The sequence below is a fragment of the Diabrotica virgifera genome, chromosome 8 (assembly GCF_917563875.1).
Source record: "Diabrotica virgifera virgifera chromosome 8, PGI_DIABVI_V3a".
Lineage (NCBI taxonomy): Eukaryota > Metazoa > Arthropoda > Insecta > Coleoptera > Chrysomelidae > Diabrotica > Diabrotica virgifera.
The window spans coordinates 117625345-117645597 of NC_065450.1; the positions used below are offsets into that span (position 1 = coordinate 117625345).

At 34.9% G+C, this 20253-nt stretch overlaps 1 protein-coding gene across 4 annotated transcripts in view; it reads right to left on the reverse strand.

The window, feature by feature from the left end:
* LOC126890405 (huntingtin-interacting protein 1) overlaps positions 1–20253 on the reverse strand; it is a 249021-nt gene that overhangs the window by 164450 nt on the left and 64318 nt on the right. For 2 of the 4 annotated variants that reach the window (XM_050659302.1, XM_050659303.1), the window contains exon 2: positions 8862–8994. The exons of the other annotated variants lie outside the window; for them this stretch is intronic. In XM_050659302.1, coding sequence (XP_050515259.1) covers positions 8862–8900 — 39 coding nt within the window. In that variant the 5' untranslated portion in view covers positions 8901–8994. The remainder of the gene's footprint in view (positions 1–8861; positions 8995–20253) is intronic. 4 annotated transcript variants of the gene reach the window in all.

Consider the following 20253-nt stretch of genomic DNA (forward strand, 5'->3'; position numbering starts at 1 on the left):
AAATTCATTAATTTTTTCGAATCCTTAGAAAACTAATAAATATTTTTGAAAAATTTAACACAAAATGAAAGATTACATTATTACAGCGTGCAGAAAGTCCCTTAAAATAACCAAAAAGGTTTTTTTGAATGAGATATTTGAAATTAAAAATGTAACTTATTAAAATAAACATTATAGAAGTTTTCGGCTTTCGATAATAATGTAATCTTTCATTGTACGTTTAAATTTTTCAAAAATACTTATTAGTTTTCTCAAGGTTCGAAAAAAATGAATGCATTTAAAGCTGGCCACTCACGGTATTGCGGCGTCGCTCAATTTTGTCGAATTCGACTAATTGGCAAAAATTTTGATCGTGTGTGACCGTGCATCCAACGAAATCATACGATCTTGTCGAACGACAACGCAGTACCGTTTAAATGTAGCCGGCTTTAAACACATTGACGCGAAATTTTGCACCTACGCCCTTAACGTTTAAATGTGGCGCAGTCGAATATGCGCCACTATTTTATCAGAGTCGCTAATACTGTTCGTTTTACATTCAAGCACACAGAAAGCTAGAAATATGCTCTAGAACACACAACACACAGTGAGGAAACCCCATAAACTAAACAGGATTCGCTGGTTTAAACCAAATATCAATCAATCTCGTAAATAGACAGCAGGTTAGCTCTTTCTGTACCCAGAACCCTCTGGTCGAAAAAATACATTATTCAGGTCACGTGAACGTTGTTACTCTTAAGGTTTCTACATATTATCATGTACTAATCGTTTCCAGCACGTAGCGTTTAGTTTCCGAAAAATATTGATTTTAATGCTTTTAACCCGCCATTACACGCGCTATGAGGGAATACCTCACCATATTTGTTTATAACCAATGAAATTGTCTTAACTAATACGATAACCTTGAGCACCCAGGAATACCTTTAGCATCGTCCATGAGAGGGTATGACAAAATTATAGAATATTTCAGCCGGTCAGTTTGCTGTGATACTTGAAAGAAGTGACCATCCCTCTTCAAGTGAGAGAATTCCTCACTGCGCGTGCAATCACGGTGAAATCACGTTTCTGTTATTTCAAAGAAACTTTTAGGTTTTTGTTTAATATTTGGGTAAGTTTAATTAAGATATCATTGTTTAGGTTACGTTAGGAACATTGGCGCACCGAGGGGGGCTTGGGGGTTAAAATCTCTCCCAAAGCATATAGAAATATATATAAAAGAAAGTAGGAAAATGTAACTTGTCTTTCACAAATAATACAAAAAACTTTCGGTGCCCAAGCAAACCCTCCCAGAGGAAAATTCTAGGTGCGCCACTGGTTAAGAACCCATTTTTGGTTTTATCTATTCTAATTAGGAAATAAGAAAAAATTTAACTTGAAAATGTGATTTTATTGACATTTCGAATTCCACCTCTGACGTCGTTATCAAAATACAAAATATTAATAGTTAATTACATAAATGCCACAACAAAATAGCTTCAGAACAATTATTAATTTTAATTTGCTTTTTTAGTAAAATGGATTCTCGTAAAGAACGTCAATTACTTCAGTGGCTTGCTGAAATTAAAAATGAAGAAAACAGCGAAGGTTATGAAAATATTAATAGGTATTATGAAAATACTAATATTGAATTGCCGCGAACATAAGAACTATCTCAGTATTGTTACGAATGCAAATAAGGGACGATTTGGGAATTCGAGATGAAGCAGAGCCTGTAGAAATGAACCAAGTATCTAATAAATGTGCATACTGTCCTAAGAAGAAGAACAAAAAAACTCAGACAGAATTCTGCAAGCCAAACTGTAGAAGATCAATTTGTCAGGAACACACAAAAACTTAATGTAATGTAATTACTAGTATAATTCCTGTTGGGAAATAGAGGAGGAAGAATCTGAGTAGATGTATTTATTATCTTTAGATGTGTGCAATATTTTTAAAACTTTTCATTTGTGTACTGAATATCTCTTTTGTCTATTATCATATTATTTTTACTTTTGTTTTGTTAAATTAATAAAAAAAATTGGTTTACGAGACTTTCCATGATATGTGAGTACAACCCATTTTATATTTATACAGGTTGACATTCATTCTATCTCGAAATAAGTCGAATTGGTGTAGGTGAGGGCGACGCTCATACGCGTGCAACCACGTCACAATAGAAGACGCGTGTAACGGCGGGTTAAATATGAACAATTCATACTGTCCGAAACGTATCGTATCAGACACCTCTTTGTAAAATCAGGCTTTTCGGAGACTACGCTACGTGCCGGAAACGATGAGTGCATGATAATATGTAGAAACCTTTAGAAAGATGGCGACAGGTGTAACCAAAAATTTATATGTAATATAAAAAAATTAAAATACAAAATTCTTATAAATATTATTTGCCTTCATAGATGATATTAAATTAGGACAATAGGAACGTTGAAAAAACTCGTCGGTTGAAATATTATGGAGTGGAATAGTTCATTTTAGTAAAATTTCTTGGCAACACTTAAAGGATACCTGAATGGCTAATGGCGCCAATTAGCTTAATTGGCAGACTAATTTGGATAATACCATATTAGTGGAGGTACATACAAAAGGTCGAACGGAAAAAAATTATAAGGTAGTATCATAAACCGCTACGTAATTTTCGTACATTTCGTGGAGTATTCGAACAAAAATAGTGGTATTTTTTAGATGATAATGTCACAGACTCGACAAGGGAGGTATAGCCCTGATTAAATTTTTTTATATAAAAACTTAAGTTTTTTCTGTTGGATTTCTTATGGTAATAGCATATTACGAGAATCCAGTTTTTATCGAAATACAGCCTTCTCCATTATGCCAAGTGTATAACTTATTTTTTCTACGAGCGTGCAAAAAAGTCTACTTTTCCGCACGCGTTTTAGTTTGGAAAGTTTTACTTTTCCGCACTGAATTTACATACATATTGTGCTTTTAACAGATCAAGATTATTGACAACGTCGAGAATAGATGGGGGTAGTTCTTCGTCACTTGATTAGTGATGTTGAAAATGTAACTATTCGTTACAAAGTACTCGTTACTTACGAACACGTTACAAAGTACTCGTTACTTACGAATACCGAAAGTAACGATTACTATACAGAGAGGCAAATCGTTACTTTGATTACTCTGATTACTTCGTTACTTCGTACCAATCGTATCAGAGCGAGTAACGACTATTGTATCTACTTTGATTACTCTGATTACTTTGATTACTTTGATTACTCTGATTACTTCGTACCAATCGTATCAGAGCGAGTAACGACTATTGTATCTACTTTGATTACCCTGATTACTTCGTTACTTCGTACCAATCATATCAGAGCGAGTAACGACTAATGTATCTACTTTGATTACTCTGATTTCTTCGTTACTTCGTACCAATCATATCAGAGCGAGTAACGATTATTGTATCTACAACCAGTACACTTAATTAACAACAACTTGAATAACTATACAAAATACCTAGCTACTGAGAAATTCGATTTTCGGTATGATTACCGATACTCAAATACAAAAGTAACAACAGTAATCATAGTAATCAAAGTAACGAATACTGTAAATGATTACTTGTTATATCGGAATACCTATACAAAATACCTACCTACTGAGAAATACGATTTTCTATTTGATTACCGGTACTCAAATACAAAAGTAACAAAAGTAATCATAGTAATCAAAGTAACGAATACTGTAAATGATTACTTGTTATATCGGAATACCTATACAACATACTTACCTACTGAGAAATACTGTAACGCGACTATTGTAATTACTTATAATTACAATAAAACTAGCGGTTCGTATTTATTTACGACTTTATTATTTATTTATACAAGTTTACTTTACAAACTTTGGCTTAAGACTAAACTCTATTCACAAAAATTATGCCTTATATATCCTAGTCGTTATTCTCGATCATTCCGGGCTAAGCCAGTTCTCCGACTATCGTGTGACCTTCCAACAACCGCGCATCGGTTCCACGTATAGCGTGCTTCGATCTAGACTTTTCTCGGCTTACGCCTTGCGGCTGGTGACTCATTGTTTTGCTACAATACGATTTTCGATATAATTACCGGTACTCAAATACAAAAGTAATCGTAGTAATCGCAGTAACGAATACTAGAAAGTAACTATAATCAAAATCACAACACTTGATTCCATCTAAATCACTGAATTATTTTAAAATTTCTAAGTAAAGATGAGTGGAAATTTTAAAGTGTGTGACGTGCTTTTTGACAATAATTGCTTTGTTTGACATCGTTGCTATGACTTTAAAATATTAAAACCTGTATTGATATACACCATTCATTACTGCTTAACAGGTATTTAGGAACCGCATTGACTTTAATTCGGGATTATTATAACTCATTAGCGTTATTTTTTAATTCAGTTATGTAATTGATGTATCCTGCTGGATATGTTAAAACATATCCAGGAGCAGATGTCACATCAGACCATAACCCACTAATCGCTAATGTCACGCTTAAGCTTAAACGTATTAGAAAACCTCAAAGAACTCCAAATATAGATGTTAGCAAACTGAAAGAAGTTGATATAAAAAACAAACTTCAACAGAAAATATACGAAAACTTGGATAAATTAGATACTAACAACTACGAGGTAAACCATCAATGGGAAACACTAAAAAACTGCCTACTTGTTCCATGCAAAGAGATATTAAAAGAACCGATAAGAAAGAGAGACAACTGGATGACCGACGAGATACTCGGCATGATGGACCAACGAAGACAAGCCAAGAACAAAGACAATCACAATTACAAAATAATTAACAATGAAATCAGAAAAAAGATAAGAGAGACAAAACAAACTTACTATGAGGAAAAATGTAAAGAGATAGAAGATCTTCAGAACAAATATGATCTATTCAACCTGCATAAAAAGGTTAAAGAAATGGCAGGGCTGCAAAAAAGAAACCACAACACAACTCTTTTAGACAAAAATGGAAACACTATTATAACGACTGACGAAAAGCTAAAACGATGGAAATAATATATGGAAGAGCTTTTCGACGACGAAAGAGGAAACCTACAAGACATATCTTTCGAAAACAGGGAAACAAGTGTAGAAATTACAAAGGAAGAAATATTGTATGCACTAAAAAACACCAGTAACGGAAAAAGCCCGGGGCCAGATCAACTGCCTATTGATATTCTTAAAATAATAGAAAATGAGTACATATATGTCCTCTTAAAGCTATTTAATGAAATTTATCAGTCGGGTAACATACCCAATGAATGGTTGACCTCAACATTTATTTGTCTCCCAAAAAAGAAAAATGCTAGAGAATGCACCGACCACCGTACCATAAGCCTGATGTCTCACACACTTAAAATGTTTTTAAAGATCATTCATAAACGCATTTACCAAACACTTGATATGGATATTGAAGAAACGCAATTTGGATTCCGTAGAGGCGTAGGTACCCGTGAAGCTCTCTTTGCATTCAACGTACTAATTCAGAGATGCTTGGACGTGAACCAGGATATGTACGTCTGTTTCATAGATTACAACAAGGCTTTCGATAAAGTCCGCCACAAACAGCTAATGGACGTCCTCAAAGCAAAACAAATACAATACAATGACCTTCGAATTATAACAAATCTATATTATAAACAGCAAGCACACATACGCATTAACGAACACACATCAGAAGAGTTCGAAATTAAAAGAGGAGTGCGACAGGGGTGTGTACTGTCACCACTACTATTCAATGCATACTCTGAAGAAATTATGAAAAGAGCTCTTGAGGGAGAAACAGCAGGACTAAATGTAAATGGAACGCCAATTAACAACATTAGATATGCGGACGATACTATCATAATAGCAGACAACCTTAAAGACCTCCAAAAGCTAATGAACAAGATAGTTGAGTATGGAGAAGAATATGGATTATCAATAAACATCAAGAAAGCTAAATTTATGAGGATATCAAAAACCCAAAATAATGATGAAAGCCTGACAATTAAAGGTAAAACTTTAGAACAAGTAGAAAACTATAACTATCTTGGCACAATAATTAATCACACAAACGATTACTCCAAAGAAATCAAAGTTCAAATAGAGAAAGCAAGAACAAACTTCAATAAAATGAGAAAGGTACTTTGTGCAAGAGAACTGAAATTAGACTTGAGAGTTAGGCTGGCAAGGTGTTACATTTTTTCGACTCTGCTTTACGGGATAGAAGCATGGACTCTTAACGCATCGACTATTAAAAAGTTGGAAGCATTTGAACTGTGGGTGTATAGAAGAATCCTGAAGATATCATGGACCGAGCATATAACAAACAACGAAGTCATGAGAAGAGTCAACAAAAGACTGGAAATATTGGAAACCATCAAGACACGAAAGCTGCAGTACCTGGGGCATGTTATGCGTAATGAGAGATACAACATACTTCAGTTGATTATACAGGGGAAAATCCAGGGCAAGAGAAGTGTAGGAAGGAGACGAATTTCGTGATTGCGTAACTTGAGGGAATGGTACGGATACACATCAACCGAACTGTTTAGAGCAGCAGCATCTAAGATCAGAATAGCCATGATTATTGCCAACCTCCATCGCGGAGATGGCACGTGAAGAAGAAGAAGAATTGATTAAGTCATTTTTTTTTAGTTTTTAAATTGATGGTCATTTTTTAAACGCTCGTAGAAAAAACATTTTTCCTAACTCTTGCGGAAAGTCTCTTTTCCGCGCTCGACTGCTTGCCGAACTCCGCTTCGCGTCGTTCGGCAAACTACAATCGCGTGTGGAAAAGTATGACTTTCCGCACTTGTTAGGAAAATTACTACAAACGTTCAAAACAGCTTCTACTTGATTTCATAGGCGCAACCAGGGGGGGTTTTGGGGGTTATAACCCCCCCCATTGGGATGGACTTTGAGCTCTATACGCTTAACACCATACCCTTCAGAGACCTTCCAGTAGTTGTAACCCCCCTTTCCAGTAGTTGTAACCCCCCCTTAGGATCATCCTGGTTACGCCTATGCTTGATTTAATGAACATTCGGGACCGTTTTACCAAGAAAAACCAAATATTTTCCAAAATGACTGAATTCTAACAAAGTCAATTTCTTGCTTCTATGATTTTCCAGTTGTTAGTTCAAAATTTCTACAGAACGTTCTCTTTCATAAAACTTCATATGGCCAAAAAATAAGTGCATCAGGCCTTCCAATTTTCCAATCCGTTATTTAGTGTAGGTACTGTCCGAAAAGGAATTCCAACTTCGTCATGTTAAAGGTCTAGAGCACAATCGTAAAAACACATGTGCGTGTACCGTAAATTATTCGAAGCATAATTCTGTCCTGTTTCTAATGTTACGTAACTAAGAGAGCATTAGAGTTAAAAAAATAAATATCTGGGTACAATAATTATTAATGAAAATAAGGAATACACACAGAAGAGATTAAAGCAAGAATAGGACAGGCAAGAAATGCTTTCAACAAACTGAAAAAAGTATTCTGTAGCAGGGATATTACAATTTCTTTAAAGATAAGACTTGCGATGCTACAACTTCTCCGTATTATTCTATGGGTTGGAGGCTTGGACATTAAAGAAATATATTTCGGACAGATTAGAAGCCTTCTTGTTATGGGCCTACAGAAGGATATTAAGAATACGTTGGGTGGATAGAGTCACGAATGTCGAGGTGTTGAGAAAAATAGAAAAAGAGAGAGTTTTTCGTTCAGTTTGATTTGCACAAATTTGCATGCACAAGTCAATTTTCGCAAATTGCATGAGCGTTTTACTTACGCAATTTAAAAGATTATATTGGCCACCATATAGCCCACATCAGATTTGACTCTGATCGAGCATTTATAATTTATATGATACTTTAAAACATCGCATTCGGAAAAATAACTCATATTCCTATTACACTGGCAGGGCTAAGGATTTGTGCTTACTCCGTGGCGTTACAACCCTTCGTGAGCTTTAGCCGACTCGACAACATGCCGCCACTCTCCTCTGTCTTGAGCAATCTCCATCCAGTTCTCCACGCCCATAGCTTTCAGGTCTCCTGCTATATTATCTGGCCACCTGAGTCGAGGGCGTCCATGTTATCTTCTTCCACTTCGAACTTCCTTCCATAACAGCCTTACTGTTCTTTGGTCAGAATGTCTTCTGATGTGCCCTGCTAATTGGAGCCTTCTGGACTTTATTTTTTTATTATGTTGGCGTCTGGGTATAGTTCTTCGAGCTCTTTGTTAGTTCTTATCCTATGTTGTCCTGCTGCTTCATCAAGCACAGGCCCAAATATCTTTCTTAGGATTTCCTTTCCCAAACACGTAGTCTCTCTTCGTTTGTCTTTGTCATCGTACACGTTTCTCTTCCATACATTACAACGGGTCGTATGATTGTTTTATATACTTTCTTGTACCTAAGAGCTAAGGATTGTAGCACAAAAAATTTTACTTCACATGATAATTTCAAAATGTTCGATATTTTTGTCCATGGGTGTATAGTAAGTAGGTATTCAGTACCAGTATTTAAAACTACATATTTATGTTTTAAGCATGAAGTTTACTTTTAATTTAAACCATTACTTAATTTCTAAAGATAATTACTTAATAAATATTAATTAGGTAATACTAATATTAAATTGCTATATTAATAAAAAAGCAAAGCGTTAAGTGCAAACAAAGCAAATAGGAGAAAAATATACTCTACTTTCTAATCCCGCTTATTAAAAATATCCCAGCTCCCGATCACCTAGCAACACTTGTGACAATATATTATTGTTTACACAGACGTGACAAATTATTCTAAAATAAAGCAGTATGTACCTACTTCTAAACAAATAGATAACACAAAATCAAAAACAACCTATATTACTCACGTATTTCTCTAAATCCCGATAGGTATACTCCTTCGCCATTTTTGGGTTATGCTGTCTCTCCTAAAGGTCATGCAACTCTGCTAATAGCTTTTAAAAAAATTTGTTGTTAAGTCTATCAATATGCATGCAAGATCTGAAAATAAAATGTTTGACGGGGCAATTAGATTCAGGTATTAAATTATATAGACTAACTGATAAAGCAATGATAACAGAACAGGAGGGGAATTAGAATGTTTTTCTTTTGCAAAAATAATGTAACGAAATTAAAAATTATTTATACTCAGTGAAATTAGAAGTGTTACAACCAGACGGAATAATCATTTCTTGAAATTATTCTTTTGGCAACAGAATATTTAAAGAAAGCTATAATACAATTAGTCAGAGATCCCAGGCCTATTTTCACCATTTACTACTAACAAGCTAATTTTTCCTGAGTAGCTTCATTTTGACGAGACGCCCAAGTTTTTTCATTACAACAATTTCCGTATGTGGTATCAGACCTAACCTTGCATGCTGAGCTGCCCCAAATTTTATTTTTCCAGTCTTTAGGGAGGGTCAATTAATAGTAGTGTAATTTAAAATCTCGACTGAATTGCGCCGTTGCGGTAGCTGTCATTTTGATTTTAAACGGGAACCGTTTTTGTTCAATATCTCCGCCATTTTCAACTTCTCGACAAAAAGTATGAGAACTAAAATTGTTTGTAATTGTATATTTCGTTCATTACAATTTTTTCGCGCGGTCGATATTTTCAGAATTATGGGGGAAATAATACCTGTCATTATTTTCTCCCATAACTTTGAAAATATCGATCGCGCGAAAAAAATTGTAATGAAAGAAATTATAGAAAATCATATTTTCAACAATATTAGTTCTCATATAAGGTGGCCGGAAAGTCCCTTTACACTAATGAATTATTATTTTCTATACAACAGAGGGAAAAAATAATAACACAATTTTGTTTGTAAGTTATTTATTAATTATTTATTTATCTAAAACATGGATGTGAATACCTGCATTGTCGCAACACAACTTGGTACGACGCCATGTTCGTATACTCATCCATCTCAGAATGTCCGGAGTTACTGACGTAAAAGCTGGGCGCACCCCGTTTCGCAAGTCCTCATTCGAAACATATCTGCATTTCTAACCTTCTCTTTAATGAAATTCCACAGTGAATTGTCCGGCGCTGTCAAATCTGGACGTCTTGGAGGCCGAGAAATTGGAGAACCACGTCCATTCCATCGGTTCGGGAAGATTTCATTCAGGCGATTGTGAACAACGAGAGTGAAATGGGATGAGGCGCCATCTTGTTGAAAAGAAATAGTGTCAGCAGTGCCCTGAGCTGTCGATTGCAATAATAATCTTTCTTTGATTATCTGCAGATAAATAACTGTGATAAGTAATGGAGCCTTCAAAAAAATATGGCCCAAACAGATAAGTTGAAATATTTCCAGCCCATGCCATAACATTAGGCGGGTTTTTTCACTTCCTCAAAGAAATGAAGGTTGTCATTTGCCTAGAAATAAACATTTTGATTTCGAGAAATCGCAAACTTATCGGTGCACAGAACATTCTGTTTGTCATAGGCTCTCGGAAAGTGTTGAAGCAGTAATTGTAGACTCACTTGTGGCTGCCATCATGTTTCAATCGCATCTATTGTTGTCTGTCTGCGTGGCCAGACCATTGACATATTAAGCGTAGACTCGGCATACTCACCAAAAAAGCGTAACGCGGAAACAGCATGTAAACATGCTGTCTATCTGTGGTCTATCTATCTCTTTTAACCAAACGATCCAGCGCATGTTACTGACAAAGATGGCTAGACCACTCAATCCTATGTCGACGTTACACCCCGATGCATTAAGTGGCATATCCCTAGCCAAGTATATCCTTTTACATATCTTTTATATGTGATATCTAGGGCTTAGAAAAGCAATTGTATGTTTATTTAAAGTTATCAGTTATATTAGAATAATTGAAAGTTGTTATAGTATGTGGAAGTACCATAAAAGATCACTGTGTGGGTGACAGAGATGTAGAACTGTTTTCTGATCTGGGAGGGATATATGATATATAATACAAGCTAAGATACATGCGACCATTTCTCAAGATCCCTGCATACTGCCTGGAACTCTAACTGGGTTCGACAAAACAGACCAGTATATGATATAGTTAAACATAGGGGAGAAGGTTGGTGTTAGAGGTTTATGAGATTATAATTAAAATGTAACATGAACAGGACCCAGAAAGAGTAGTGAGACTATTAAATTTAGTTACAAGGCAGACAAAGGCAATTGTTTGGTAATTCTAGACCAAACTATTTACAATGATAAAGTCACTACCTTTCTTTCTAATAATAATTTCGTGTCACTTCCAGAAGATCCTTCCAAAAAATTCATTAACAAACTCAAAGATAACCTTAAACCTTTTACAGAATTTTTTTCAGAACAATTTGCACCTTATTACAAAATTCCCAGTAATCCTCTAACTCCTAGACTGTATGGTTTACCTAAGATACATAAAGAGGGAATCCCCATTCGTCCAGTTGTTAGCTTCATAAACACTCCTGTTTCCATTCTTTCAAAATGTATACTTAATCTCATTAACAACATGACGAACTTCACCCCTCGATTCTCAGTCAAAAACACCTCAATCACCTTGTCAACAATCCCCAACAAATTCAGCTTCGTCCAAACATTACCATGCTATCTTTTGATGTTAGCAATCTTTTTACTTCAGTCCCAAAACAGGAAACTATTAATCTGGTACATTCTCTTCTAAGAGCAAATTCCATTACCATTTCTACCACCAATTCAATTATTCAATTACTACAATTTTGTCTAGCTTAAGACTTCTTTGTATTCAACAATAAATATTACAGACAACCTGATGGCTTAGCCATGGGTAGTTGCCTATCTCCTCTTCTAGCTGACATTTTTATGGATCATTTAGAATCCGTACTGTTAAGATATGTAAAATTTGAATTAATATGGTTTCGATCTTAATATTTTAGAAAAGTTAAAACATATAATAAAAATATACCAAAATTCATTTCGAAGAAATGAAAGTCAATTATCTTTGGATGGCCGTAGGTAAACAAAATTTAAATAGGGATTAAGTATTTTCTTTGTACAGTTAGTATGATAAGGAAGTGGTTATGTGTTTGGACAATGAGACCGGGTTAGGGAACAATTGTATTTAGAAATTTAAATGAATGTAATCTCCTTAAAAACCGATTGGCATGTAATTAGTTTTAGGAAATTTCTAATGGTAGGAAAAGTTGGTGTTGAATCTGACATTGACAATTTTGAATTTAATTCTTTGGAATCGTTGTCAGTGGACTTTCATAATTTTTTACATAATTTAATTTTACGGTAGAATAATTTTTTCAACGTTACTGTTTAGTGCTGGCCTTTAAACGAATGTGATTCTAGACGATAGTTGTTAAATGATCGTCAAGTCGAATAGTGGTGATCTCTGAGAGTCTCCTGAAGTAGTAAGGCAGATAAATGAATAGCTGTGAGTTTGTTGAAATAAGTGTCCTGACGGAGGCTCATCACGTAAAGCATTGTAAGTTATATTGTTCTACTTATATTCCAAGAGTCACCGTTGCATGCCGGAACGAGAAATAGATTCAGTTTATTGAGAGGAGAAAAGGCTAGCATTGTTTTTTGAAAGATACGTGCATCTGTAGGGGGTCATTGATGACAATAGGCTTGCAATAGTTTGTTGCGAGATTGCTGACTACATAGGGGGCTGCTAAGAGTAAATTGTAGGCGACCAGAGACAAGAATTTGGACAACTCATCATCCGAGAGACAGTTTTATTTTTTTTTGTAGAATTATTCATAACGCAAATTTCAATAAGTACTTTAGATAGTGGTAGGAGTATTTCAATAATCAGAATAGGAGATATTATTTTTAGAGGATATTTTGAGGGTGAATTTATTTCAATAGATGTTTTTGTACCATATATGTGTTTTATTCCGTTAGTCTTTGACCTTATTTATCATATGTAAAGCAAAGGAGATATTGAAGCACGAGAATATAAAACCCTGAGATTAGAGCATTAAATAGTGTGATTAAATCATAAGTGCATCATTAAAATTAAATTTAATTAATTAATTAATTATCTAATCAATTGCTTTGAGCACACCGATCTTTGAATATCACATTAACTGGAGCCCAGAACGTGGTGGCTTAAAAAATATCGCAGCTTTGCATTTGATGGTAGGGAAAGAGATAAGGAATAACTACAGGTGATCCAGAGATAATTTGACAATTTTTCCAGGTGTAAAAATATTTTTGATTTATGGATTGATAGTAGGTAGTTGATATTTACTGCTATTGAATTATTTAATATTTTTACCAATCGTACATTTGATATTTATTTTGAAATTTACTGATTGCATATTTGATATTTGTGGCGAAAATTTATTAAATTTGGGGAGAAATATTTGTCGTGTTCTGCAACTTATAGAGTGTTGTAAAATTTCACATTTGGCGGGGACAAAGAAAACAGTAACAAAAAGAAACAACATGTCGACCACAAGGAGGCAAAGCAAAATGCAAGAAAGCAGAGAGAATAACAGAGAAGAGGAAAAAATTGTTGAAGAAGGATTGGATAATGAAGGAGATACAACGATTATGGAGAGAAAAGAACAGGAATTAACAGGAATAGAGAAACTATTGCAACTGATGCAACTCCAATCACAACAAATGGATAGAAATCAACAGGAAACAAAAAGGACAATGCAAGAAAATCAACAGGAATCAAAACGAGCCATGGAAGAAACACAACAAAAAATAGAGAAAAATCAACAGGAAGCAAAACGAGCCATGGAAATAACACAACAAAAAATGGAAGAAACACAAAGAGAAATATCACAGAGAATAGAACAGAAATTGGAAGAGAATGATGGCAAATTGGAAAAGCGTTTGGAAAAATATGAAAATGAAGTGAAAGCCTGTTTAGAAAAAGTTAGAGAAGAAACAGAAAGGAAACTGAAGATGCAACGAGAAGAAATAGAAACTAAAATGAAGGATATTAAGACTGTGCAGAAGATGGAATTAGAACAGTTAGAAAGCAAATTTGAAAATGCAATACAAGAAGACAGGCGAGAAATAGAAGAAAAATTTAAGCAAAACGAAAAACAAATTGCGGAACTCAAGAATCAACAGAATTGTGGAGAAAGAAGGGAAATGATTATCCTTGGTACAAGCGACGCGAAAATACAATTTGGAGGGGATATTAGAAAAACACACCCAGTACCATTTGTTAAAAATTTGAAAACCAAATTGCAACATATTAGATATTTTGACGACTGCAAAGAAACAATTAGAAACCATCTGAAAGAAGGAGCAGCGTTATGGTATGAAAGTAAAGAAGATGAGTTTGAAAATTGGACAGATTTCGAAAATAAATTTCTCAACTATTTCTGGGGGAAAGTTAAACAGAGGGAAATCAACCAAGAGCTACAGAATGGAAGATATCACGAGAAAATGGGAATATCGGAAGAAAGATATGCTTTGCAGATATATAACAATTCCAAATATCTAGACTACAAATACTCTACCGAACAACTGGTAGAAATGATAAGCAGACATTTCGAAGAAACGCTGGAGGACCACGTGATTTTGAGAAACTATCAAGATATTGATAGTTTGTGCCAATTCCTTCAAGTAAGGGAAGCAAAAAGAAGAGAAATGCGAAACAGAAGACAACATGAACAATATAATGGACCGGCAAGAAGGTATCAATCAAATTATGACCAGAGAAACCGACATGCCCAATCAACAAACGAAGATAGGCCGAGAGAATACCAAAATTACAATAGACAACAAAATTATGATAACAGGAATCACGCAAAAAATAGAACATATGAAAATCACAACAGAAACAGAGATGCACAAAATCCTCCGACTAGGAATACGAACGAACAAAGGGACGGTAGAAACAATCAGAATTTCCAACGACAAAATAGAAGGGAGATGAATCATGTAACAATAGAAAACGAGGAAGAAGATGTATGCAATGAATCCAGACAGGATTTTCAATAAAGCATCCATTGAACAAACATAAACAACTCTCCGGTATATTTTGTCATCCGAGAGAGTTTATACAGTTGGCGGGAAATGAAAGACAAAGTTCTAATTCAAATTTAATATTCTTAGATGCATTTATAAAACATAAAGCGATTAAAATTTTGATTGATTCTGGATCGGAGATATCGTTAATCAATAAGAAACTAGTAAAAGAATTAAATTTGGACAGATTTGTGTATAACATTCCTAGGGTTGCTTTAGTGGGTGCAACAACAAAAAATTGACGACAGTAAATGAAGGTTTGGGAGTGCGGATCAGAGTGGGAGACAAATACTATATTATGCAATGTGTGGTGATCGAAGATTTAAACCATGATATGATAGCGGGAATTGATGAATTGAGTGAAAAACATATCACCATAAATTTTTCGGAGAATAAACTGGAAATCAGAGCAGAACCAGACAACATAGAAGAAGAAATGGAAATAGATAGGAAAATAATTGTTGAAAAGATAAATGAACAGGAAAAACATAAAGAAATCAATATGACTGTAGAGGAAAAACCGAAAGTACAAGAAAAAAATCAACCAGAAAAAAAAAGAAGGAAGAAAAAGAAGAAGAGTTCAAAAAGAAAGAAGGAAAACAAGGTGGATACAAGAGAAAGACAGGAAATCGAAGGTACGGAAGAATTGTCGGCAATCGACGATAAAACAGAAAGGAAGCAGGAAGAAAAGGAAGTTCTCATAAGAGAAATGAAAGCAGTAGAAACATGGTGCTCGGGATACCAAATGGAAATTGAAGATAAAAAAAAACAGAAGAAGAAATAAAGGATGAGGACAGAGAAGAAATGGCAATAATGGACGAGAATCCAGAATTTTATGAAGAAATATTATGGACAGTGAATACATGCGAACAAAATGAGGATGAAAGAAAATTAAAATGTGGAGAAAACATGGAAAAGGAAGTAGAGAAGATTCTAGAAAATTATGGAGATTTGATTAATGAAGAAAGCCGAGTGGCTAAAAATTATGAACATTCTTTTAAAGTTAAAAACTTAGAAAATTTTAAATCCAAGACATATCCAATCCCGTATAAATACAGGCAAAGCGTCGGACAGGAAAAAATGATCGAAGACAAGGTGATAGAAAGATGTGACTCTCCATATATCAACCCGATAGTATGCGTTAAAAAATCGAGTGGTGATTTGCGATTATGTTTAGATGCAAGAAACATTAATTCACACACAATCGCGCAATACGAAGCGCCTTTGAACATCGAAGCCATATTTGGACGAATCACAGGGTCACACATTTTTTCCAAAATCGATTTGAAACATAGTTTTTGGTTAATACCTTTGGCAGAGAAATGTCGAAATTATACCGCTTTTTCGATCGACGGAGTGGTATACCGATTTAGGGTGGTACCATTTGGCCTACAGAGTGCATGCGCTGCTTTGGTTCGCGCATTGAACACAATCTTAAATAGGCATGGAGAATTTGTTGTACATTACATAGATGATTTATTAATTTTCTCACCAGATATAACAAGCCATCTACGACATATTCACACTGTGCTAGAAGAACTGGATCAAGCGGGATTGAAATTAAATATTAAAAAGTGTCAGTTTTTCCAAAAGGAAATACTGTATTTAGGATTCAAATTAGACACAAAAGGGATTAGTCTTGCAGAAGATAGAATCGAAATTATAAATAACTACGCTAGGCCAACCAATTTAAAAACATTGCGGGGATTTTTGGGAATGGTAAACTATTTCAAAAAACTAATACCAGACATCAGCACAAAAGAAATACCGTTGATAGCATTACTTAAGAAAAATGTTAGGTGGAAATGGGGAACGGAACAAGAAATGGCTTTCAAAAATTTAAAAGGAGCTTTCTCCACAGCTGTAAGAGTACACCACCCAAGATATGATCAACCTTTCATTCTCCGGACCGATGCTTCCATAACAAAATTCGCAGGGGTGTTATCACAGATCCAAGACGATGTAGAGGTGCCAATCTGTTTTGTCTCCCGTGTAACCAAAACATATGAGAGAAAGTACAGCGTTACTGAATTAGAGTTCGCCAGTGTGTTATTTTGTGTAAATAAATTACGGTTTTACCTACTAGGGGCAAAATTCACCATTGAAACAGACCATGCAGCTTTGATACATATAATGAAAAATAGGCTGGTAAATAATAGAATTCATAGGGACATTCTTTTACTTCAAGAGTATGATTTTGAATTTAAATATATCAAAGGAACTGACAATATCTTGGCTGATGCGTTGACGAGAGATGAACAATTCCGCAAAGAGGACCACAAAACTCTCCACGTTGGCATGAACATAATGAGAGAAGAAGCAGGCTTATTTTCTTTGGCTCAGATCAGGGAAAATCAGGAACAACTGGATGAAAGAGAAAAGCAAAGGGTCGAACAAGAGGATAACTTATATTTTAAGAGGGTCGATGGTAGAGAACTATATGTAATCAAGGAACAGATGGCAAAAGAAGTTTTAGCAAAATTACACTGTGACAACGGACACATTGGAAGCAGGAAGGTTTGGCTTATGTTCAGGGAGAACTACATTTGTCGAAAGGACTATACAATAGCCAAAGAGATGACTCGAAATTGCGAGACATGCCAAAAGTGTAAAAGTAAGAATTTCAAAAACGAAAACATCACAAAAAACGTCATAGCTCGGAAGAAACTGGATATTGTCGCCATTGATATGTTGAGCGATTTAATAACAACAACACAGAGGAATAAACACATATTAGTTATGGTGGATGTTTTTTCAAAGTATTTAAAACTGTACCCATGTAGAACCACGAAAGGAGCTGAAATACTTCGGAAGATAGACGATTTTATCGAAACAGTGGGAAGACCAGACAATATTTTGTTGGACAATGCAACATACTTTAGGAACGACCGTTTTAAAGGGGAATTAAGAGAGAGAGGCATAAATACAAAATTTGTAAGCATCCGACATCCACAGAGCAACCCATCAGAGCGTTTTATACAAGAAGTCACAAAATTTCTAAGAATTGCTGCGGAAGAACATCATCGACATTGGGACAGAAAAGTGTTTGAAATAGAGACGTATTTGAACTGTGCACCAAATACGGTTACCAAGGAGACGCCTTTATATGTAATGAAAGGAACAATGCCTACGAGACCGTGGGAAGACACCGCCCCCAGACAATACGAAGAAGTGATCGAGGTGGTTCAACGAAGATTGAGACGAAGTGGAGAGAAATATCTCCAAAGGCAAGAGAGGACCCGAAGAAGAAGGCCGGTTACATTCCAGAAAGGGGATAAAGTTTTAGTGAGGGCACTAAGGGTGTCCAATTTACAAAATGGTATTTGTGCTAAATTGATGCCGGTATTTGAAGGTCCATATAGGGTCAATACGGAAAATGGGGTAAATAGTTATGAATTAGCGCATATAGAGACAGGCAAGATACGGGGTATTTTTAACATTCACGACATTTATAAGTATCATGAGTAGAGTTTGGTAACATAATGGAATAATTTGATCCTAAAAAAAACTTGTGTCATTTAAATAAATAACAGAGTTTTTCGGCAAATCAAATGGCGGGGAGTTGTTAAGATATGTAAAATTTGAATTAATATGGTTTCGATCTTAATATTTTAGAAAAGTTAAAACATATAATAAAAATATACCAAAATTCATTTCGAAGAAATGAAAGTCAATTATCTTTGGATGGCCGTAGGTAAACAAAATTTAAATAGGGATTAAGTATTTTCTTTGTACAGTTAGTATGATAAGGAAGTGGTTATGTGTTTGGACAATGAGACCGGGTTAGGGAACAATTGTATTTAGAAATTTAAATGAATGTAATCTCCTTAAAAACCGATTGGCATGTAATTAGTTTTAGGAAATTTCTAATGGTAGGAAAAGTTGGTGTTGAATCTGACATTGACAATTTTGAATTTAATTCTTTGGAATCGTTGTCAGTGGACTTTCATAATTTTTTACATAATTTAATTTTACGGTAGAATAATTTTTTCAACGTTACTGTTTAGTGCTGGCCTTTAAACGAATGTGATTCTAGACGATAGTTGTTAAATGATCGTCAAGTCGAATAGTGGTGATCTCTGAGAGTCTCCTGAAGTAGTAAGGCAGATAAATGAATAGCTGTGAGTTTGTTGAAATAAGTGTCCTGACGGAGGCTCATCACGTAAAGCATTGTAAGTTATATTGTTCTACTTATATTCCAAGAGTCACCGTTGCATGCCGGAACGAGAAATAGATTCAGTTTATTGAGAGGAGAAAAGGCTAGCATTGTTTTTTGAAAGATACGTGCATCTGTAGGGGGTCATTGATGACAATAGGCTTGCAATAGTTTGTTGCGAGATTGCTGACTACATAGGGGGCTGCTAAGAGTAAATTGTAGGCGACCAGAGACAAGAATTTGGACAACTCATCATCCGAGAGACAGTTTTATTTTTTTTTGTAGAATTATTCATAACGCAAATTTCAATAAGTACTTTAGATAGTGGTAGGAGTATTTCAATAATCAGAATAGGAGATATTATTTTTAGAGGATATTTTGAGGGTGAATTTATTTCAATAGATGTTTTTGTACCATATATGTGTTTTATTCCGTTAGTCTTTGACCTTATTTATCATATGTAAAGCAAAGGAGATATTGAAGCACGAGAATATAAAACCCTGAGATTAGAGCATTAAATAGTGTGATTAAATCATAAGTGCATCATTAAAATTAAATTTAATTAATTAATTAATTATCTAATCAATTGCTTTGAGCACACCGATCTTTGAATATCACATTAGTACATATCATGAAAAATCCTGAAATTCTCCATTGATTTCGCTATGTTGATGATTGTTTTCTGATCATCTCAGGTAACTCAAATACAGCTGACTCATTACTTTCTAGAATCAACCAAATCCACCCCAACATTAAATTTACCATGGAATTAGAGTCTTCCCAATCAATCAATTTTCTCGACCTTACTATTACCAGATTAAATGACCACTTCGAATTCAGTATCTATAGGAAACCAACACAGACCGACCATGTTATCCCAGCATCTTCCAACCACCCAATGTCACACAAACTTGCTGCTTTCACAGTTACATACACCGTCTTGAAACCATCCTCTTATCACAATCCAACTACAAGAAAGAATTAAATATACTACGTCAAACTGCTTTCAACAACGGATACGATCCACACATCATAAGCAAGCTCATCCATAAAAAACAGCTCAAGGTCTTACGACATGCTGCGTTCCCTAGGGATTTGACAACTAAACCTATTTATGCTTCCATACCTTTCCACGAAGATAGACTGTCG